This window comes from Leptidea sinapis, chromosome 6 (genome assembly GCF_905404315.1).
Source record: "Leptidea sinapis chromosome 6, ilLepSina1.1, whole genome shotgun sequence".
NCBI lineage: Eukaryota > Metazoa > Arthropoda > Insecta > Lepidoptera > Pieridae > Leptidea > Leptidea sinapis.
In genome coordinates, this window is record NC_066270.1 from 16,459,682 (window position 1) to 16,484,850 (window position 25,169).

Genomic DNA, 25,169 nt, shown 5'->3' on the forward strand with positions numbered 1-25,169 from the left:
GGCGCGTTTTAACCTTTCACCTTAACTTGGGTGGTGTACCGCTAACGACGTATCATTTTTAGCCACCCTAACGCCACACAGTCCTCAACACGATACAAAATCTTGACTTGGGTGGTGGATTCAGGCTGGATTAATCAGATACCTAAATTACAGATTCAATTTCTAAATTTAAATCTTATTATTATACGCCATTTGGTGGCTGTGCCCATCTTAAATATTGAGGTTGTATAGTGCACTGTATTCTTCTTGTCAAGCCCTTTTATTTGATACCCATATTGGTGGGATTGATAAAAAATTGTTATCAGCCATTTGGTAGCGGCGGCCATCTTAGATTTCAATTTTGCATAGTAAATTGTATTCTACTTGTTGAGACCTTTCATTTGATACCCATGTTGATGGGATTGATAAAACCTAAGTTATCCGCCATTTTGTAGAGGCCGCCATCTTGGATTTTAATTTTATATAGTACATTGTATTATACTGGTTGAGCACTTTCATTTGATACCCATATTGATGGGATCGATAAAACCAACGTTATCCGCCATTTTGTAGCGGCCGCCATCTTGTATTTAAATTTTTTATAGTATATTGTATTCTGCTTGTTGAGCCCTTTCATTTGATACCCATATTGATGGGATTGATAAAACATAAATTATCCGCCATTTTGTAGCGGCGGCCATCTTGAATTTATAATGATAATGAATAAACATAATTGTATTGTCACCTAAATCCAAAGTGTATACAAAATTTCAGATTAATCGGTTGACAGGAAGAGGGTGAAATTTGAATTACTAAATTTGACCCAAGAATAATAAATAAAACAAACGGGGTGAGCTAAATAAAACCGTTTAAAAAAAGGCGGTGTAATACCCAACATAGCCACTGCTAGAAACAGAAAGATTTATTTTATAAGACAAGTTAAATTAACCTCCTCGATTACAGGGTTTCGAAATAGACATCACAACTAACAAATCGTTCGCGAAGTCCCTGGACGAGGCCGTGATACCGTCGCGGCCGTTCTTCAACACTCTGCTGCGCATCATGGCCACCCGGTGCATGCAGCAGGCGGTCTACTTCTCCAGCGGGACCATCGCGCACGAACTGTACTACCACTACGGACTCGCGTGCCCTATTTATACGCACTTCACGTCCCCGATACGTAGGTGAGATTGGTAATGTTTACTAGACTATGACGTCACTGTTTAATCCATACACTTGTAACAACTTGTAACTAGGTAGCCATTTATACTAAAGTATAGATGACGACCCGTGACAGCCCTGCTGTGATATTCTCGTAATTTCAAAATCATTGAAGTTAAGCTTCGATCCCATCCAGGTTTTCCTCTAGATTGGTATTCTCATTTCATTCTCATTTCATCATCATCATTTCCCTAGAATGTTATTTGAATTATAATTGGATCGAAGATCGGAATTACATTTTGTTACGTGGAATACTAGACTGATCAGATTATCAAATGTACCCAATATATATAATACGGCACCTGCACTCACTGAATAGTTTTTACTGTGCCCTGGCTCACTATTGGATCATTTGTATTTTTTTATATTATTATCGGCATGTGACGATGCACAGCATCTGTGAGTTTGCGTTTGATACTTTCCTTTATATTACCGGCGATCGCAGCGCCAGAAGTGTCTTTGTTGAGTACATCAGCGCCATCTATCGAAACTTGTTTGTCACCAGAGCGTTGTCGGCAGTTCGCCCTCATAGCGCAGGGAGGTGCAACTTCCCTACATTGGCACATGAAAAAAATTTGCATTGAAAGTGCTGCCATCCATTCTATTAGTTACGCTGCAACTTCACCACGATGTCAATAATTTAACATACATACATAGATGGATAGATGGAGCTAGTGATAGCAAAAAACTCACTTAACTTATTAAAACAAGACTTGACTATCGTGTTGTAATCATTGAATTCCTCTCCTTATTTAAAGGTAACTGCTGAACTTAATAAACGAATAAGAATTTCCACCCACACAAAACAAACATCAATATGCATTCAATACGGTCTACAACAATAGTAAAAACTATAAACATAATTAGCGCTATCTAGTGACGGTACGCTAAGAGCGTAAAAATAACGCAGCGCTATCTCTTAGCCTGGGTACACCGATTTTACAAAATTAAACATTAGTTGCACATCTATCTCTAGTATATAGTGTATTATCTATGCTTATAGCGTCGTTACTTTCCGAACGTGCAAAATGTGTTTTGAGGTAATAAGTTACGTTGTGCAAGTTTTTACAAATTTAATTTTATTAGAAATTAATTATTACAATGTTGTATTATAATATAACGAACCTTCTAAAGTGCAAGTGAACAAAAGTGGGTGATAGTGAAGTGGAAAGTGTGCATCCCGACCTCGGCTCTTCGGCCGTCCCGCACCCGTCAGAGGGCCAGGCCAGGCTCGAAGCGTCGCCTCTCCTCAAGCAGCGACTCCGAATCCTCCTCATCAGATTCTTTTGGTACTAAGTTAAAAAGGAAAAAACGGGGTGAGTCCGACTTTAATTTTCACGAACTGTTGAATAAAGTTGGTGTACTGACAGATTTTTTAATGCAAAATTTACGTTACAACATACACATACATATCGATATCGCAATACGTTCTGAAACAAGTGTGCTGTGGTGAGTTGAAATAAACAACTCGCATTCACGGGGTCCTCTAAGCCGCCTGAAAAAAGTACGAGGAAAAATTACAGAAAGGAAGGTCAGCCCAATAAAAAACAATAAGACAAATGACTCTACAGCTGCAACCGATGTTTTACGGTGGCTGCCTCCGAGCGTATAGGAGGCAGTGGCAGGCGCTGCGGGCTCCGCAGGCCCTTCTCGATATAATCACGGGATTTCGCCTGCCATTCACCTCCAAACCAGCGCTCGTCCATCCATTGCAGGTTTAATGTCGCTTCGAGACTCCTCAGTCACCAGATATGACACAGCAGATCCACAATCTTCTGGAGCAAGGAGTTTTAGAAATTCCAAATCAACTGCAGTTTCCTAACTGGCTCCTGCCGGTTACTTGTCAACGATGTTCTTGAAGAGGAAGAGTGATGGATCATTCAGACCCATCTTTAATCAAAGGCAACTCAATCAGCATATAACATCCAAGCCATTCAAACTGATTTTACAGTTTCACATACCTCGATTTCTTCAGAAGGACGACTGGATGGTGAAGCTCGACCTGTCATCGGCATACTTACGGCTGGTTTACGAGCGACAAGTCCTCCAAATAACCTGCCTTCCATTCGGCCTATCTTGTGCACCGAAGAACTTCTCAGCTCTAACCAATTGGGTAGCTCAGTACCTAAGGAACAACGGTATGAGAATAATAGTCTACCTAGACAATTTCTTGCTGGTAAATCAGTCAAACACACTTCTGAGAGACCAAACAAAAGTTTCAACATTTCAAATTACAGCTACAAAACCGCCATCTGATCTTACAATCCGACAACCGCACAGTTGTATCTTATATTCGCGAAGAAGGCGGTACACGCTAGACGGGCCTACTCAACTTAACTCCACAAAAGGAATACCACACTGACAGCAGAGTTCAGGAAATACAACGACATAGCAGACCGGCTATCTCGGGGAAGACAAGCGGCCGAATGGCATTTACTTCGCCCAGCATTGAAGGAAGTGTTTCACAAGTTCGGGATCCCTCAGATCGACCTATTCGCCACTATGGACACGAAGGTTGGTGAGACAACTCAGCGCTATTCTGCAATGCCTTCAGTCGCGAATGGCAGTTTCAACTAGCGTGGGTGTTCTCACCACTGAGCCTGCTCCCTGAGTGCTGCACCACTTGAATTCTGCAATAGGAGTGTACCCAGGTGTAGCACCGATGTGGGAAAAAGCGTTTTGGCTACCGGATCTACGTCAAAGAGCCCTGTGCAAGCCCATGAAAGTGAACAATCTGGGCTCGGTACTTATCGATCAGAGCACAGGCTTACCACCACCTCGAGTGCAGGACATGGAACTGTACGTTTGGAAGATTGGGGGCGGAGTGACATTAAATTTTTATAAATTAGTTATAAAAATCTAGTTGGAGAGAGTCCCCCTTGAAAACTCACAAGCCTGCATGGACAAGATGGAGTAAGTGGTGTAAAAACAATAATTTTGATCATAAGAATCCTAGCGCCGTGAGTTACACTTATAATTCTGAACAGAGATTTTCAATATATAATAGTAAAGTATATATTGAAAATCTCTGTTCAGAAACCAAGAGCAGAAAAACCCCCTATTTGGGATCTTAGTGACTTGGTCGCATGGTTACAAAGTAATTCACCCGCCAATGATAAACCCTATGAAGCTTCACGCCGGTTAGCCTGTATTTTACTTTTAGAATCCGGTCGCCGCGTACACGATCTTACCTTGCTGATGGTCTTCCCATCTCACTTTACTGACGCAGGCGATCATGTCATACTACACTAATCCTTTGGATCGAAAACACATACGGCATCATACAGACAATCAGGTTGGAAGTTAATGGAGCATAGAAATCACAATATCTGTCTTATGAAAGTTGTAGAGCTAGGAGCACAGAGACACACAACCGAGTGTAACAGTGCCCTCTTCGTTACTATGCGAGGTCCCAGACAAGCCGCCTCGCGAACGGTTCTCGTTAACTGGGTTAAAACTGTGTTAAATGACGCAGGTATTACAGCCACTCCTGGCTCATTGCACTCTGCCGTCGCATCTTTGAACTGGTATGATAACTATCCTATAGAAGATATTTTTAGTCGTGGGGATTGATTTTAGATAGAATCTTTTTTATTCTTTGTTTAAAAAAGCTAGTTCAATTATAGGAATTAATGCATCCATATATTTTATTAAGTTTAATTGTTATAAATTAATTCGGCGCTGCGATCGCCGGAAATATAAAGGAAAGTATCAAACGCAATCTCACAGATGCTATGCATCGTCTCTGCTTAATAATACAAGTTTTATTGTTATGTATAATTAGCAGTATTATTGGTAGAGCTTCTCTCTCTTCTGTTCCGTACAATGCAGGGCCCCTCGATATCAGCCAATTTTTGATTTGAGTTATCTTGAGAGTATTTTCGCTAATATTTGTCTTCAATCAATTCGACACGTGTTTCGCCTCTACACAAGGTATCCTCAGGAAATGTTCACACGCCAAATTCTGGTACGAGACTGAAATCCACGTAGGATTTATGGATTTTCGAAAAATAACGCCATACCTACAAGGCGCGGTTGCGCTTGTCGCTTTGAGGCAAAAGATGACAACATTGTGGTTCTGCTTATATTTGATGTTTGTGTGTTGGTGTCGCTAGGTACGCGGATGTAGTCGTCCACCGCCTGCTGGCGGCCAGTATCGGCGCGGACCAGACGCACGCCTCCATCTTGGACACCAAATACGCGGTGTCGCTCTGTGACAACCTCAACTACAGGCACCGGCAGGCGCAGTACGCGGGCCGCGCGTCCGTCGCCATGAACACGCACGTGAGTGACACTCGCATTGTACTAGCATACCAACCACCTCAACTACAGGCACCGGCAGGCGCAGTACGCGGGCCGCGCGTCCGTCGCCATGAACACGCACGTGAGTGACACTCGCATTGTACTAGCATACCAACCACCTCAACTACAGGCACCGGCAGGCACAGTACGCGGGCCGCGCGTCCGTCGCCATGAACACGCACGTGAGTGACACTCGCATTGTACTAGCATACCAACCACCTCAACTACAGGCACCGGCAGGCGCAGTACGCGGGCCGCGCGTCCGTCGCCATGAACACGCACGTGAGTGACACTCGCATTGTACTAGCATACACACAAACTCAACTACAGACACCGCCAGGTACACATTGTACTAGCATACCAACAACCTCAACTACAGACACCGCCAGGTACACATTGTACTCGCATACCAACAACCTCAACTACAGACACCGCCAGGTACACATTGTACTCGCATACCAACAACCTCAACTACAGACACCGCCAGGTACATTGTACTAGCATATCAACAACCTCAACTACAGACACCGCCAGGTACATTGTACTAGCATACCAACAACCTCAACTACAGACACCGCCAGGTACACATTGTACTCGCATACCAACAACCTCAACTACAGACACCGCCAGGTACACATTGTACTCGCATACCAACAACCTCAACTACAGACACCGCCAGGTACACATTGTACTAGCATACCAACAACCTCAACTACAGACACCGCCAGGTACACATTGTACTCGCATACCAACATCCTCAACTACAGACACCGCCAGGTACACATTGTACTCGCATACCAACAACCTCAACTACAGACACCGCCAGGTACACATTGTACTAGCATACCAACAACCTCAACTACAGACACCGCCAGGTACACATTGTACTCGCATACCAACAACCTCAACTACAGACACCGCCAGGTACATTGTACTAGCATATCAACAACCTCAACTACAGACACCGCCAGGTACATTGTACTCGCATACCAACAACCTCAACTACAGACACCGCCAGGTACACATTGTACTAGCATACCAACAACCTCAACTACAGACACCGCCAGGTACACATTGTACTAGCTTACCAACAACCTCAACTACAGACACCGCCAGGTACATTGTACTCGCATACCAACAACCTCAACTACAGACACCGCCAGGTACATTGTACTCGCATACTTGTGAAAACTATCCCAGTTGGGATATTTGTTTCAAGATTATAAACTTATAATATACTAGTGTAAGTAAAGGTCTTCTACGTCACATGGGTCGACTTGCGACCCATCTCGCTCGTCAGGGCGAACAAGGCGGGGGCCGCGTAGGTGAGTCGCGTACGAACGTACGCCTTGTAGTCGCACAGCTTCGTACGGAGCGGCAGGTGGGACGCCAGCACGGGGCGGAGTAGGTTTCGTGCGGTGCGGGTCTGTGCGACCACATTCTTCACATGGGGCCGCATCGAGAGGGTCTTGTCGATGGTCACGCCGAGGTATTTGGCCTTCGGGGACGATTCGACGGTGTCGCCCATGAGGGGCGGGGTGGCAATAGGGGCACCGGCCCGATAGAAATCGCCTGAGTCTTCGCCGCGTTGACCTTGAGTCGCGTTCCTTTTGCAAGTCGTCATGGGAACCTCTTTATTCAGTAAATAATATCGTTTGTGCGATTTAAAATATCCGTAGCGCCATCTATGTTTTCATCGATGTCTATTTTATGTTAGACGATCTGACAGTTCAATTTTGCGTCACCAATTTTAATTTGTCATTGCGTTTGTTGGCTAGTTGTTTCATATTCAAAATACTAAGGAGTTACTATCTGTCTTACAACGGGTGCAACTTTCCTACACTGGCACATGAAAAAAATTTGCATTGAAAGTGCTGCCACCTATTCTACTAGGTACGCTGCAACTTCACCACGATGGCAATAATTTAACAATTTAACATACATGATAGATGGAGTGATAGCAAAATACTCACTTAACTTACTTATTAAAGACTTGTCTATCGTGTTGTAATCATTGAATGTCTCTCCTTATTTAAAGGCGACTGCTGAACTTAATAAATGAATAATAATTCACCACACAAAACAAACATCAATATGCATCCAATACGGTCTACAAGAATAGTAAAAACTATAAACATAATTAGCGCCATCTAGCGACGGTACGCTAAGAACGTAAAAATAACGCAGCGCCATCTCTTGGCCTGGGTACACTGATTTTACAAAATAAAAACATGAGTTGCACATCTATCTCAAGTATATAGTGTATTATCTAAGGTAACTAACTATCAAGCGTGGCTCACTTTTCACGAATTGTCAGTCAAAATCGATGAAGTACAGTAGTAATAGATTCGCTTACCTTTTCTATCTTGCTATATCTCCGTTTAAGATGTTCTTCTCTAGAAATTTGATTTGATTTGCATATTCCCTATTCCGTACAAGTTTGCAAATAGAATCTACATAAGATGTAACATAGTAAAGATTGACTTAAAAGAGTAGTACTGATGTTAACTACTGATTTGTTCTGAAATAATAAAATATTTGTGACACTTATTTTTATAATCTTCGACAGATCCTGTTTAAAAACCGAGTGGAGATAGAGAACGCAGTAGTGCTGGCGGTAAAACGAAACGCGCTTCAAGTGCTCATACCAAAGTACGGACTCGAAGGACCTCTATTTTTGCCTAGCGACATGTTTACCTATAATGACGAGGTGAGTTATAAATTGGAAAATATATAAAAATAATAAATATTACAGTGATATTGAGGATATTTTGTAAATTGTACATTGGCCCAATAGAGTCTTATAGAGGCTGTGATAATAATAATATTAACACGAGATTCAAACATAAACTTGTGATCCCTGCTACTCGGCTAGCTCGAGTAAGTCTTTTGTGGGTATCTTTTTTTTTTTATGGAATAGGACAAACGAGCGTACGGGTCACCTGGTGTTAAGTGAACACCGCCGCCCACATTCTCTTGCAACACCAGAGGAATCACAAGAGCGTTGCCGGCCTTTAAGGAAGGTGTACGCGCTTTTTTTGAAGGTACCCATGTCGTATCGTCCCGGAAACACCGCACAAGGAAGCTCATTCCACAGCTTCGTAGTACGAGGGAGAAAGCTTCTTGAAAACCGCACTGTGGAGGACCGCCACACATCCAGATGGTGGGGATGATATCCTAGCTTGTGGCGTGTCGTGCGATGGTGAAATTCGGCGGCAGGAATCAGGTTAAACAGCTCTTCGGAACACTCCCCGTGATAAATGCGGTAGAAGACACACAATGAAGCGACGTCTCTACGCAACGCCAAGTGATCCAGCCGTTCACAGAGCACTGAGTCCCCGACAATTCGAGCTGCTCTACGTTGCACGTGGTCAAATGGATCGAGCAGATACTGGGATGCACCAGCCCAGAGATGACAGTAATACTCCATGTGTGGCCAGACCTGCGCTTTGTAGAGCGCTAGAATGTGGGCCGGCTTGAAGTATTGCCGTGCTCTATTGATGACGCCCAGCTTCTTCGAAGCCAATTTGGCTTTGCCCTCCAGATGGCCACGGAATTGGCAATCGCTCGATATTTCGAGACCCAGTATTCCGATACTAGGCGCGGCTTTAAGAAAAGTGTTCTCGAAGAGCGGTGATACGACAAATGGGGATTTTTTAGTGGTAAACGCGCAAACTTGAGTCTACTGGGGGTTAAATTGGACAAGGTTCAATTTACCCCAATCCGCGACCTTCTCGAGAGAGGACTCGATAGAAGACACAAGTTTCTCCCGGCACTGGTCGACGATTTCCCGAGAGAGACCTGCATGGCCCGTGTATACGGCATCACCAGTGCTGTCATCTGCATAGCAATGCATGTTGGAGGTGTCCAACATATCATTGATATGCAGAAGAAACAGCGTAGGAGATAGCACACAGCCTTGGGGCACTCCAGAATTCCCGGGCTTCGGGTTCGAGCAATATCCGTCGACAACGACCTGTATGCTACGCCCAGTGAGGAAGCTGGAGGTCCACTTGCACAAGCTCTCGGGAAGCCCAAATGATGGAAGTTTTGAGAGGAGCGCCTTGTGCCATACACGATCAAAGGCCTTCGCTATATCCAGGCTAACTGCCAGGCCTTCCCCCTTGCTTTCAATAGCCGCCGCCCATCTATGTGTTAGGTATACCAGAAGATCACCTGCCGACCGTCCATGGCGAAAGCCGTACTGTCGGTCGTTGATCAACTGGTGACCCTCTAGGTATACTAAAAGCTGGTGGCTAATTATGCTCTCCATGATTTTGGAGAGCAGGGAGGTGATAGCAATAGGCCTGTAGTTCGCCGGATCCGAACTGTCTCCTTTTTTTTGGATCGGATGGACAAGGGCTGACTTCCATGAGTCAGGGACTACGCCTTTGGAATAAGAGTGCCGGAATAAACGCGTTAGCACCGGCGTCAACTCAGGGGCACACGTTCTAAGCACGATTGGAGAAATGCCATCCGGCCCGCTCGACTTCCTGACGTCCAACGAAAACAGAGCTCGCCTAACAGTTTTCTGTCTGAACTGTAATTCAGGCATAGAGCTCTGACACCGCGGGATGGTCGGCGGTGTTTTTCCGTTGTCGTCAAGAGTCGAGTTGGAGGCGAAAAGAGCGCACAGGAGATCGGCTCCCTCTTTTGCCGTATGGGCCAGGGTGTCATTCCTCATGTGGAACGGCGGCAGGGACGGCTGGTTGAAGTTACCAAGAGCAGCTTTCGACAATGACCAGAACTTGCGTGTTCCGGTCGGGTAACTGGGAAGCTGCTCGCCGAATTTGACGACGTGCTTCGACTTCGCACGGGTGATTTTCTGCTTAACAAATCTGGAGGCATGGTTATATTTCCTTTGTAGAACTCTGCAGTTCGGATCCTTTGAGCACAGCGCCGCAATCCAACTTCGATACGCCTGCTTTTACAGTCAGATGCTGCTTTAACTGACGCATCGAACCAGGGCTGTGATCTGCCACCGATCGGTACTACAGAGCTTGGTATAAAAATATCCATGCTCTGTAGCATCACATCGGCTACTGCAATGGTGCAGGCACTAGGATCATCCGAAGGGAAACAAACCTTGCCCCAAGGGTAGGATGCAAAAAAGGAACGCATCCTATCCCAATCTGCTGACTTGTAGTACCAAACGCGGCGGGTCGCTGGTGGTCTGCGACGTTGGCGTCGGATAGGCACTACACTCCTGACCAGGCAATGGTCGGACAATCCGAGAGGGGCGTCGACAAAGACCTGGTAACCATCGGGATGTGTAGTCAGCAGAAGATCTAATAAGGACGGCATGTGGCTATCCACATCCGGGAGCCGCGTTGGCGACTCAACCAATTGGGACAGACCATACGCCAATGCAAAATTATGCACAGATTGCCCTGCGTAGTCTGTGGTACGTGATCCAAGCCATTCGGCATTGTGCCCGTTGAAATCACCCAAGACCACGATTTCAGCGGAGGGGATCTGTGCAAGCACGACGTCAATTGCCGCTTGAACGCAGCCCATGAGATGATCGGTTTCTGCGTTACCACTATGGGACCTGTAGACACACGCATAAATACGGACGCGGTCGTCTAAATCTACGTGGAGCCAGAGAGTAGACAGGTCCCTACCCTCAAAATTGCCGAGACGGCGACAGCAGATATCCTCCCTAACGTACACACATACCCCGGCATGAGGCAAAAAGTTGTGCTCAATTTTGTACCCGGGGTACGTTAAATATGACGTATCGCTAGGTCGAGATATCTGCGTCTCCGTAAGAAAACACAAGGCCGGCTGCGCCGTCTCAAGGTGGTGGTGGACGGCGATTAAATTGGAGTGAAGGGTAGCTGTTCCATAACATGATCCCAGAAAAAAATCAAAACAAATTTATTACGAAATTCAAAGAATTGTTCAAAAACGTTCATGTGGTTAAGGTTACTATCACATATACGACTTTCTTAATGATACCACAGATTCGGATTGAAGTGACCACCGTCAGGCTATTTAAATTATAAATTTAATTGTACCGAAATCTAATAAGAAGAAGCCCGCTGTGTTTCTTGCGCCCATTCTTCTTAATTTTGAGGAAAAATTCCCGAATGGGTGGGGTGGTACTTTGGACTTCCAATTTGTGATTCTTATATTTTCAATAAAATATTTGAATTATGATCACTTTGTTGTCTAACTATCAAACATTGAGAAATCAATTTTAAATATGTATTTTATTTTAATTATATAAAAAATATGTTTTTATTTTTTTGATATCATAATTAACTTTTTATATTTTTATTTATTTATAACTTGTAATCATACGCTATATCATTTCAGGAGCACATGCAGATTTGCCAAGGAGTAACGCTGAAGACTTTCGACGAAATAACCGTGAGACTTACTCTTGACAGCACAAATCTACAACACAGGAAACTGGTTTTCCAATTAGTCGAACCATTTATAGCGGGCTTTAGCTACGTTGACGACAAGAAGGGTGACACTGACATTCAAATGACAGAATCAAATGTAAACGTCAATGAGACTGTCACAGATAATAAACAGAAGAGGAAAGTCGATGAAATGAAGACAAAGAAGAAAAAGTCCAAGAAATGATCTACTTGTGTAAGATTTAAAAGTTAATAAAAAGGTTTCTATATTTTTTTTTATGATATTTAATTATATTAACAATCATATAGAGTTACACACTACAGCATCCAATTACTTATCACATTAAACTACAATTATTACTTCAGTAAAAATGAAGCAGCATTTTGGCATCATATAATATAAAAATGTATTGTGACGTATTATTGCATACTTAGTCATAAATTATTTCTTTTCGCGCTCGGATCTCGTTTCATCAGTTATTCTCATCGTCCTTCATATAAAATGTTCTTTACTAGTCATCCGTTTCGTATAATTCCTATTATACTCATGTTTTCTTTATTATTTTTATGTATTAAAGCTATGCCTACGCACGGGAGGTGGGCTGTCTAAAGAAATGGACGGGGGCATTAATGCATGACTAGTTTGGACGCTTCCAGTTTCTGTACATTCAATGTTTTGTGACTCTGTGGTGTTTTGTGTATTCTGTGGTTCCGGCTCTATAATCTGTGGTATATTTTCCACACAGCTGTCACTTTGCGTAATCTGTATTGTCGGTGGTACAGATACTCTGGCAATCTGCTGATCTATTCTGCTGACCAGGTTCTCAATAACTGTAGGCCACCTAGACGTAGGGACATTGTGCGCGGGAGTTAGACGCGCATCCGCCATGACAGTAATGCGCACTGTATCAGCGTATTGTATGACTGTTAGTGACATACCTGTAATTAATAAAAACATACTTTGAGTTTATAACCAACGACGTTCTATACACATTACACATATCGTTCACAGTCTGATAGCGGAACGGCAAAAATGTGCTTAAAGACAATTTAAGAACACTTTTCTGCTTAGTCGTGTGTCAGCTGTCACTGTCGAATCAAACCTGAACTGAATACATGTTGCTGCTTATTGATCAAAAATATTTTAAAAATCTGGAATAAATGCGGCAATGTATAGATATAGTACTCGATGCTTATTATGATGCAATTTTTGGCATGTTCCATATTTCGGCTTTGTTTTTATATGACGTGATGACGTTTAAATGTATAAAAGGCATAAAAAGGCATAAAAGGCATTTATTTTCTCAAGATTGATTCCTTTAGAATTCTTTTTGATGTCATTTCTTATACTACTCGATACTACTACCGCTTCGGAAACAAATGGCGCTCTGAGAGAGAAGAAGCGGCGCAAGAAACTCTCCCAGCATTCTTTTTTTTGCGCTCTTTTCAATAAAAATATACAATATTGTACAGTCGCTATAAAATAATCACAATCTAGTCCCAGGCTGTCCGATCATTTAGATATTCAGCAGTGGAGTAATAGGATTTACGACAGAGCCATTTTTTTATAAAACATTTAAATTTATTTATAGATAATGCCTGAACAGTGGCTGGGACTTTATTGTAGAAGTGTATACATTTACCCTTAAAGCTATTATGTATCTTATGAAGCCTACTAGAATTAGTTACAAGCAATCCCTTATTTCTAGTGTTATAATAATGAAAATCACTATTAAGAGCAAAAAGGTGACGATTTTTGTGAACATATATTAAATTTTCATAAATGTACTGACAATAAACAGTCATAATATTTATTTCTTTAAATTTTTCTTTGAGAGACTGTCTATAACCAAGCTGATATATAGCACGAACAGCTCTCTTTTGCAGAGCAAACACTATATCAATGTCAGCAGCATGACCCCATAGTAATATACCGTACGTCATGATGCTGTGAAAATAGCTAAAGTACACTAATCTAGCGGTAGCAATATTCGTGTACTCTCTAATCTTTCTAACTGCATATGCCGCAGAGCTGAGTCTATCTGCTAGATGGGTAATATGTGGACCCCACTGAAGCTTTTTATCTAACGTGATACCCAAGAAGACCGTAGTGTCCACAAGTTCCAATCTCTGGTCATTTATAAGTACGTTGGTTTGTACCTCCGCTGTGTTTGGTGTAATGAACCGTAAACACTTTGTTTTTTTCCTGTTTAAGTGCAGATTATTCGTCTCAAACCAACGCACTATCTTTGAGAGTGCATTGCTTACCTCGTCATCAATATCCGCACGTCGCTTCACTTTAAAAATAAGTGAAGTATCATCAGCAAACAATACAATCTCATGGCTATCATCTACCACAAACGGTAGATCGTTAATATATATAAGAAACAAGAAAGGACTGAGAATAGAACCCTGTGGAACACCTATTCCCACAGGTTTACCCGAAGACCGTTTGCCATTTACATCGACTATCTGAACTCTTTCGCTTAAATATGATTTTAACAGATTTAGGGCTCTATTTTTCACTCCATAATGCTTTAGTTTTAGGAGTAAAGTTTCATGGTGGACGCAGTCAAATGCTTTTGACAAATCACAAAAAATGCCCAATGCATCCTGTGACTCTTCCCAGGCGTCAAAGATGTGCTCAATGAGTCTAGTACCCGCATTAATTGTTGATAAGCCCCTAGTGAAACCAAACTGATTTTTGTTCATTTATAGAATGTCATTGTATATTACAAATAATATTTGCAAAAAGTGGGCACTAAGTAAATTTTTTTTATGGAATAGGAGGACAAACGAGCGTACGGGTCACCTGGTGTTAAGTGATCACCACCGCCCACATTCTCTTGCAACACCAGAGGAATCACAGGAGCGTTGCCGGCCTTTAAGGAAGGTGTACGCGCTTGTTTTGAAGGTACCCATGTCGTATCGTCCCGGAAACACCGCACAAGGAAGCTCATTCTTCAGCTTAGTAGTACGAGGAAGAAAGCTCCTTGAAAACCGCACTGTGGAGGACCGCCACACGTCCAGATGGTGGGGATGATATCCTAATTTGTGCCGTGTCGTGCGAAGGTGGAATTCGGCGGCAGGAATAAGGTTAAACAGCTCTTCGGAACACTCCCCGTGATAAATGCGGTAGAAGACACACAATGAAGCGACGTCTCTACGCAACGCCAAGTGATCCAGCCGTTCACAGAATACTGGGTCCCCGACAATTCGAGCTGCTCTGCGTTGCACACGGTCAAATGGATCGAGCATATACTGGGGTGCGCCAGACCAGAGATGACAGCAATACTCCATGTGTGGCCGGACCTGCGCTTTGTAGAGTGCTAGAATGTGGGCCGGCTTGAAGTATTGCCGTGCTCTATTAATGACCCCCAGCTTCTTCGAAGCCAATTTGGCTTTGCCCTCCAGATGGCCACGGAATTGGCAATCGCTCGAGATTTTGAGACCCAGTATTCCGATAAAAAAATATCTATGAATTTGGAACCTGTAATTTTTATGAGTATTTATTGAGCATTTTTTTTTATTTTGGGACCCATCTTTAATGTCTTAATTTTTTTTATTATTTATTTGGTCCACTAATTGGGACAAACACAAAATACATAAGGGCGATACAATAGACAGTAAATACAGTGTCTTCCCTATAAATGGTGGGCACGACACTGAAATAAACAGAAGGTAATTTATAGTTTTAGGTTACATTTATATAAGTAGATAAGGTTCATTATGTTTATTAATTCATATTATAGTCTTAATTTTGGCTTCAGCTGAGGCGAGAGATCCACAGAAAATATCCATTTTATGAGAATCTCTCTGTTATAATGAGAACAGAACCTGTAAATGGGCGAGTTTCTACCAACGTTAGTAGACGATACGGTAAATGAAAGGTCTTCCGGTTCATAAGCAGGTAGCTGTCGCGTGGAACATATATCGGCACGAGGGCCAGCAGTTCAGGGCAATCCACGAAGCCATGCATTAGCCTATACCCATATATGCCTACTGTCCTATATTTAGGACAGTAGAAATAAAAAAAAATATCAGAATACCCTCTTTATCTAAGATTATTTAGTCTTATGATTTGCAGTAAGAAACGTGTCAGCTTTATTAGAAAAAATAAAAAGACAGTTATTTTAACAGTTTTTACCTTATATTTTACCTTACAAGTGCGTTGCAGACATGGCAAATGACAGGTATGTATAAAAAGTTATATTTTACTCGTGAGTTGTTTTTTTCTGTGTTAATATCTAGTTGATAACCTTAACTTTTGTACTAAATAAATATTCTAGCAAAATAATATAAATAAATTACGTATAACTTGTTACAAATACTAGCGTACTATATATAGGACAGTAGGATAATATACATGATTTTAGTACAATAATACAACTTTTTCTTTACAGACCGTTAGCTGCGCATGAAATTTTAGATGCTTTAGAAAATGTTTCTGATAATGAAGAAGATTATAGTGAACGACTGATATGTATTCTACCTCCTCCTGTTGATCCTGACTGTCTCACTGACGAAGATTCGGGTGAAGAAGATAATGTAACTTTGAATAATTTGCCACGAAACATTCTGCTTCAACCGGCTGAAGTAATGATTCAAGGGCAGATTATGGTGAGTGATACAGAAGAAGAACCTTCTGATTCTACAGGTCGAACTAAACGTAGGCGTACCTACGCATGGAGAAAACGGGACTTGGCAAAAAATCCCGTGAATTGGCCAGATGTTCAAGGCGCTTGCCAAGATAAGCGCCCAATTGAGTGGTTTGAAAACTTCTTAGATGAAGATGTTATTTCGTTGTTGGTGTCAGAGAGCAATAAATATGCTGTCAAAAAGAATTTGCCTGGAGACATAACCACTGAAGATATGAAATGTTTCATCGGCATATTGTTGGTTAGTGGTTATTCATGGCTTCCCCGTAGAAGAATGTATTGGGAAAACTCCCCTGATACAAAGAATGAATTGATCAGCTCGGCTATGACTAGGGATAGATTTGACTTTATTTTTCGCCACCTTCATGTCAATGATAATCTGGATTTGCAAGACAAATACACAAAAGTACGCCCCCTAGTTACACTAAATAAAAAGTTCTTAGGAGTTTTCTCCTCTTGAAGAGCATTACAGTGTAGATGAGGCCATGATCCCCTACTATGGTAGACACGGCTGCAAACAGCACATAAAAGGTAAACCTATTAGGTACGGGTTCAAAGCTTGGGTTGGTGCTACACGGTTAGGGTATGTTTTATGGATGGAACCATACCAAGGTGCTACAACTATTTGCAATCCAATATATAAAGAATTGGGGCTGGGTGCAAGCGTTGTTCTCACTTTTTGCGATGTGCTGATTTCACGTGGCTTCGACCTTCCTTACCACGTAGTTTTTGATAATTTTTTTTACTGGGACGCCCTTGCTGGAAGAGATAACAAAGAAAGGCCTTCGTTGCACTGGGACAGTTCGAGAAAACAGGACATCTAGTTGTCCTCTGATTACATCGAAGTTACTGAAAAAAAAGGAACGTGGTGCTGTCGATTACAGAACGACACATGACAACACGTTCATTATTGCTAAATGGCATGACAATAATATATTCAGTAATGCTTCTAATGCTGTAGGAATAAATCCTAAACAATCTGCCAAACGCTTCTCACAAAGTGAAAAGAGAAACATTGTCATAGAAGAACCACATATGGTGTCCATCTATAACAAATATATGGGAGGAGTGGATCGGTCTGATGAAAATATTTCACATTACCGAATTGGTATACGAGGTAAGAAATGGTACATGCCGTTAAAAGGCATAAAAGGCATTTATTTTCTCAAAATTGATTCCTTTAGAATTCTTTTTGATGTCATTTCTTATACTACTAGATACTACTACCGCTTCGGAAACAAATGGCGCTCTGAGAGAGAAGAAGCGGCGCAAGAAACTCTCCCAGCATTCTTTTTTTTTGCGCTCTTTTCAATAAAAATATACAATATTGTACAGTTGCTATAAAATAATCACAATCTAGTCCCAGGCTGTCCGATCATTTAGATATTCAGCAGTGGAGTAATAGGATTTACGACAGAGCCATTTTTTTATAAAACATTTAAATTTATTTATAGACAATGCCTGAACAGTGGCTGGGACTTTATTGTAGAAGTGTATACATTTACCCTTAAAGCTATTATGTATCTTATGCTTTTGTTGCTCACACACATGATTGATCTTGCCGAACATAATGCATGGCAGTTATATAAAATAAATCATGGAAAACTGGATCATCTTGGCTTTCGCAGAAGGGTAGCAATTGCTTTGATTGAATCAAACAGAAAAAATGCCAAAAGAGGGCCTAGCCGACCCTCCCATCATGAACATGCTGATAGTCGTAAAGACCAAATGAATCATCTGGTTATTCCTCAATCGAAGCAAACACACTGTCGTCAATGTCACAAAAAATGTTTGACACGTTGCAAGAAATGTGATGTTGGAGTGTGTGTCAAGTGTTTTGAAACATATCATTCATAAATAGTGTTAATCTAGTAAATTACATATAACAATGGGTAATATAATCAATAGTTATCTAATAAACTACACTTTTTGATTACATTCTGTTTTGTCATAAATGGTCTTTTCTTTTATTTCTTCTTATTATCCTACTGTCCTACATATAGGACGGCTGTTTCCCTGAAAGCCTTACACTTATTTTTTTTTTCATATTTTTTTTTATGTTGCATAAGATCTAATAAACTAAATAATGTAACTTTTTTCAAAATTTTCAGAAAATTTTAGTTTCAGGCTTATCTGGGTTAAATAAGTATATTAAATCCAAGATTTTTCGACGAGTGCTTAGCGTTTCCATTTTAAAATATACTAATCTGTTTTCGTACTTTGGTAAACTTCTACATTTATTATTTGCAAAAGATACCAGCTGTACAAGAATTTCTTTTGAATATTTTCCAATCTTGCAGAGTGAACCAAGTACTTTGAAGACCATATACAACTATTGTACTCTAATATGCTTCTGACGACGCTTGAAAAGATTGTGGTTAAGAGGTCTTTAAAAAGGTTAATAAACCTAGAGATAAAACCAGAAAGTTTGGAAGATCTTTTAATAATGTTTTCATAATGTTCTCTGAAAGTTAATGACCTATCAACTATTACTCCTAAGTCTCTTATGCTCTGAACTTCCTTTAGTCTGTGATCCCGCAAATAGTAATTCATAGAGGAAGATTTTTTCATGTTTGAGAAGCATTTGCAATAGCACTTATTTTAATTCAACATTTTGTTAAGTCTGCACCAGTTGTTTACATTGTTTAGCTGTAATATTATGTTGTCATCATCCTGCTGTATTTTCTTGTACAATTTTAAATCGTCAGCATACATTTTAAAATCACATTTTAAGTCATACACTAAATCATTCATAAATATGATAAAGAATAGTGGACCCAAGTGAGATCCTTGAGGTACCCCCATGGGTATGGACTGTGCTGTCGATACATAACCTTGGATTTTAACGATTTGAGTTCTATTTTTGAGATATGATTCGCACTACCTGCATAAGAACCATGAATACCCATTGCCAAAATCTTCCGCGGTAATAACTTTGCTTTGTTGCTATTTGACCTTTGATATTCAACATACTAAGGAGCAATTGACAATGTGGCTGACTGCTTACGACATGTCATTCAAAATGAGTTACAGTAACAATAGATTTGCTTTCCTTTTCATTCGTGCCAATCTCCAATATGCTCTTCTCTCTTGCACGCTTTGTTTGTGTATTCCAAGCGGAGGATATATCTATAAGTTATCATACAATTGTTAATTTTGATAAAACAGTTGTTGATAACCATTTATTTTAGGCAGAAGTTTAAATGAAGAGAAATCTTGCTTATGTATTATATTTTAAGTTAACAGTCAAATTATTGTTTCTAAGATATAAATGATACTCACTGACGTTGGCTTGAGGTGGTCTCCAATACAAAACGTTATCCACAGGCTGGCCCCAAAGTGTATTCCGCTCTCGTGCATCCATTGGTGTATTTATCTCCGCATAGGAAACCGCGTATCGTCTTGACAGAGCGTTCAGCGTGAGTCTTACGAGAGGTGATGGGACGGATCTAGTCAGAGCTCCGTATCGAGACTGTGCTGCCCACGCACCAGCTAGCGCCACCTGCCGGCTGCAGGCGTGCTCCACCACAGCTGCCATGCGGCGAGGAGATCCTCCAACCGGAAGAGATAGGCAAACCATTCCTGTAGGCAATACAAATTGTGATGTATACCACCCACTTGTTCATGATCGTTTTTCTTTGATGACCTGGTTAATTATTTGGTGGTTATGTTTTGTTTTTACAAAAATAAAGGAATCATTAATATTTCGAATGAAAACAAAACGTAATAATAATTATTATTATTTATTTGCATAATGTGTGTATACAAGTTAACAAAAATACTAAAGGAATCATAACATTAGCCTGCAGCAAGGGCATACAAATTACATTAGCTCCACATCATTATAAGCCTATATTATTATTTTCCTAGTAAACATTAGGTTTTGCCATGAACTGCCATAGGTACCTTATACTGCTTAACTTATTAGATATAAAATTGTTTTTTTTTTTGTTATCAACATACCCAAGTGGCACTGTTTCCTATGTTTAAAATAAATATCTTTGAATCTTAAGTGAGCAACATCAAAATTAATTGAATCGATGTATGAATAAAGTTTTCTCCCAAACTACCAATATCACCTAAAAATATGCTGAACGACACGACACTGAGAAAGCACTAAATACAATGAATAAAATTGTTCTGTATATAAATAATACTGCGATTCTATTATTTGTGATATGATATGACTAACAATTGTATTCAGAACACTTTGGCTGAGTTGCATCGTATTAGCTACATCACATTTTTTGCTTAAGCAGTATTTTAACATATTTATTATGGCCAAAGTTATTTGGTGCAACCCAGCCCTAAGAGCCCAAATAAAATATTTTTGTATTTTAAAATTATACCTAAATTAAATTACATTTTACACAACTTGTTCATGTTAGTCGCTACGTAACAGGTCCGTATTGGTCGACATGCATAGGTAGATAATGTCGCTATATCTCCCAGCTGTTACAAGTTGTTAAATATGCATGGCACATGTTATGTGAACGGTCCATCGCGGAGGTTATTTGCTCTATTCCATTTTACCCTCGACATAGAGACAATCTACGTAGCTTTCACTCTTTGAAATGTATAAAAAATAAATTTAATTGCAATATGTATACCTGTGTCTTGAGATTTCTTATTCCTCTTCCCGTTGCCTTCAGCGAAAGCGTACAGGAAGTCCTCAGAAGCTGCTCGTGCTGTGACCAGGATGGTGTCCGGGATCACGCTGCTCGTTTGTTCGAACAACGCGCGAAGTGACTCGGTCGTAGCAAATAATGATATGTCCGTAGAGGAGACTCCGAGAGCGCGCGCGGCTCGTTCGATACTCGAGCGTGGAACCGATCGAGACCATGACGTTACCTGTTATAATTTAATGTATTATACATTATACAAACAGGATAGCACTAAAAGATATCTACCTACCAAGTGTAGGAAAGATATCGCCAAACATAACTTGGCCGCACACCTATCATAATACGTGGGTGACACTGAAAGTTTTTAGAACTGGCCAGTTAGAAACATTGCTTATGAAAACTTTTTTTGAATTTAAATTTTAGAACTCTTTGGTAACCTAATGTAGTATTTTGCATTCGATGGTCATTTGTTTTTGTGAATTGGCGGCAAATCTAAAACTCTTGTTACACGTGAAAATGAACCTAACGCGAGAAAATTTTCGCTCTATGATTTTTATGACTTTCGTTGTGGGCTTACAACAAAGCTTAATGAAGCCCCATCTCGTGCCACTATTTACAATTGGTTTAACGAGTTTAAGCGTGGACGTAGCAATCTTAATGATGATCGGCGTGAGGGACGTCCTTTAACAAGGACTACTGAAGATAATATGCTGTGCGACGCATGATAGAGGAAGATAAGAGAGTGACACATCAGCAGATACGGGCAAGCCTAGGCATTGGTATGAGTCTAGTTCAAAAATTATAACACTAACATTTAGGCGTCAGGAAGCTTTGTATCAGATGGATTCCCCATACTTTAACCGACCACCAGAAACACCTTCGCATCGTCTGGTGTCGCCAAATCTTAGATAAGTTCAACGGCGTTGATTCAAATGCTGTATTTGACATCGTCACAGGTGATGAAAGCTGGATATATTGCTACAAACCGGAAACCAAAAGACAATCGAGGATCGGCCAACTAAGGTAAAGAAAGGAAGAAGTAAAGGAAAAAAGATGATTGCCTCATTCTTTGGTCGGAAAGGTCATTTCGCGACAGTTGTGCTAGAAGATGGAAGGGCAGTTACTGCAGACTGGTATGTCAATTGCTGTTTGCCTGTTGTCTTGGAAAAAATTCGACAGCAGCGTCCTTGAACCAGGATCCTCCTTCATCACGACAATGCTTCAGCGCACTGCGCAAAACGGGCTGTTGAATATTTGACTATGGCAGGTGTCGAGATAATCGCCATACAGTCCTGACCTGGCGTCCTGCGACTTTTATTTATTCCCAAGAACTAAAGATAAAGTTCGAGGTTTTCGCTTTACGAGCCCTGAAGATGCGGTGAAAGCGTACAAAAATGCCATAGAAGAGACCCCTTAGGAAGAATGGGCCCACTGCTTTTCTCAGTGGTTTCATCGAATGCGACGATGTGTAGAGAGGAACCGAGATTACTTAAAAATAATAAAAGTATTGGCAACTTTCAACATTAAGCCGTTTTTCATTTACTAAACATTTTCAGTGCTACCTAGGTACACTTAGAATATGAAGATGACCTTTTACCAGCGTTACAGGATGTCGGCTAGTTTATGGGGTAAAAAATACTGAGCAAATGAGACTTAACATCCTTTGTCTTAGGTGACGAGCGCAATTGTAATGCCGCTCAAAGTTATTAGGCTTTTAAAGAATCCTGAGCGCCACTTCATTGTATTGGGCGGGGCGTATCAATTACCATCAGTCCTGCGTGAACGTTAGTGAACGTCCTGATCGTCTAGTCCCTTATTGTCATACAAAAGTCTTACCTTTCTACCGCAAAGTGATATCGTTTGTAAAATGTTTCTCCTTGCATTGTCAGTTCCCATAGTATCTATCCAAAGGTTCCTGGGTGCTCTGTATCCCTCAATGAGTCCACGAACACCCTCAACACTCGCTTTGATAAACAGATGCGCCAAATCGGCATACTTCCAAACGAACGTGTGAGAATTTCTCTTGCGGCCAGTACTCTTGAGCTCGTTGAGAGCAATTATTTCATCACGAATTTTAAATGGTAGAGTCAAAGTGGTCTTTGTCATTGTGAAAGCATAGTCTAGCATTCTGCGCGGCCATTTGCGTGGATCTACTGTTACTAATGGGGATATTAAAATCTGAAATTAAAGTGGAACAAATGTAAGTCCAATGTCAAGAGAAACAGAATAAATCCGCGTTATACAGTTACTAACAGAGTGACGAATAATTATTACAGCTTGACAGATTTTGTAACTATGATTTTTGACTTGCAAGTGTAAGATTAGTTACCTATACGTCATTTTGAGTTAATTTACTTATTTTTCTTTATCATTATATACCTTCCTTCTTACTTATATTAAAAATAATACAACGTGGAAACAAACCAACGCTCTAAAATATTTCTAATCATAATTTTTAAGCACAATAAAAAAGGTTGCAGATAAGTGCTGCTCTTCAGAACTTATACAAATATTTAAGAAAGTTATCTTTAAACTTGTAACAAAGAGTTATAGGTAATTCCAGTATTCTATTCCAGGATTTAAAATCACTTGTTGAACGTCAATAACTACCAACCATTCATGCAGCAGAAATTCATGAAAAAGCATGCCTCAGTCCTGAGAAGAACGGGCGCAAGAAATTCTGTTTTCATAACCACAATTTTTATGATGTATTTAAGTAACTAATATATATGTCAAAAATAATACGAGTAATATTATGTATTACCGTTATTCTAAATGACAAACTAACCCTAAAACTGGTACCTATATCAGTTACTAGTCATGACTACATTAAAAAAAAATTAATATCAAAAAATTATCCGATGAAAATAGCCAGTCATTGATAAATTTATTTGACTATGTGCGTATCAATACACAACGTTATTAATAAATCGCCAGGCGAACATAGCCCCACACTACTCCCGTTTAAAAAAACTAAAATTCCTGTTTTTTTTTTAAATTGTCAATATTTCTAATAAAAGACACTGTCATTAATCTTTATCAAGTAATAATTGGTGTAACTTGTAACTAGAACAACAAGATTAATTGATCGCCGTATCTTAATAATAATGTGGGGTACATTGATCTACTGCACTTTAATCTATAAGAGATATGGATGAATTGCAGCTATATTTCGCAAAGGTTTGTGTCGGCGCCCATCCCCTCCTCCCATATCTCAATCATTACGACAGCGGAGACATTATCCGGAGAATCCCTCCCTGAACTTATCACGTAACCCGCCCGTCGTATTGTAGGGGATATGATATGATTCACCGACTCAATACGACATCCATACCTTAAAAAAAGTGAAACTCCCCAAAAAGCATAAAAGGCATTTATTTTCTCAAAATTTATTCCTTTAGAATTCTTTTTGATGTCATTTCTAATATAAAGGGTGTCCAGCGGAAAATTTTGTTTTTTAAACTTAAATAAAAAACATATTATTAAACTCAAAATATTTATTATATTTTTAAAACAAAGCACGTTTCTGCGGATTTTATTTTTTAAAAATAATGTCCTCCAAGTGACGTCCATTTCGCGTAACACACTCTTGTAAGCGAACCCTCATATTGGCGAATACGCGCGAACACAGTGCTTGGGGGATTGCATCAATTTCACGCCGGATATTTTCTTGTAGGGCAGATATGGTGCGGGGATTATTACAGTAAACTTTGGACTTGAGGTATCCCCACAAGAAAAAATCACAGGGCGTCAAGTCAGGCGATCGTGGTGGCCAGGCTATGTCTCCGTACTTGCTTATTAATTTTCCAGGGAAAATGTCCCTTAACTTCGACATGGACACCCTGGAAGTGTGCGGGGTTGCCCCATCTTGCTGGAAATGTGTCCTATTGTTGCGTCCTGGAAAAACTTGCAATTGCGGCACTAAAAACTCATCAATCATGCGGCAGTATACAGAGGTATCCACAGTTTCCCCCTGATTAAAAAAATACGGTCCGATTATTCCTTGAGCTGAG

General features: G+C 40.6%; 2 protein-coding genes across 5 annotated transcripts in view; one reads left to right on the forward strand and one right to left on the reverse strand.

The window, feature by feature from the left end:
* Positions 1-12,147, forward strand: part of LOC126964820 (exosome complex exonuclease RRP44) — a 60,397-nt gene extending 48,250 nt beyond the window's left edge. For all 3 annotated transcript variants that reach the window (XM_050808112.1, XM_050808113.1, XM_050808114.1), the window contains 4 exons: positions 943-1,163; positions 5,316-5,484; positions 8,072-8,212; positions 11,824-12,147. In XM_050808112.1, the coding sequence (XP_050664069.1) occupies positions 943-1,163; positions 5,316-5,484; positions 8,072-8,212; positions 11,824-12,099 (807 nt within the window). In that variant the 3' untranslated portion in view covers positions 12,100-12,147. The remainder of the gene's footprint in view (positions 1-942; positions 1,164-5,315; positions 5,485-8,071; positions 8,213-11,823) is intronic.
* Positions 12,127-25,169, reverse strand: part of LOC126964824 (uncharacterized) — a 44,888-nt gene continuing 31,845 nt past the window's right edge. The window contains exons 6-9 of one of the 2 annotated variants that reach the window (XM_050808121.1): positions 22,993-23,334; positions 21,142-21,382; positions 19,814-20,113; positions 12,127-12,812 (exon numbers count right to left, since the gene is read on the reverse strand). In XM_050808121.1, the coding sequence (XP_050664078.1) occupies positions 12,439-12,812; positions 19,814-20,113; positions 21,142-21,382; positions 22,993-23,334 (1,257 nt within the window). In that variant the 3' untranslated portion in view covers positions 12,127-12,438. Of the gene's footprint in view, positions 12,813-19,813; positions 20,114-21,141; positions 21,383-22,992; positions 23,335-25,169 lie in introns of those variants that run through there. The other variant, XM_050808123.1, reaches the window with a different exon arrangement.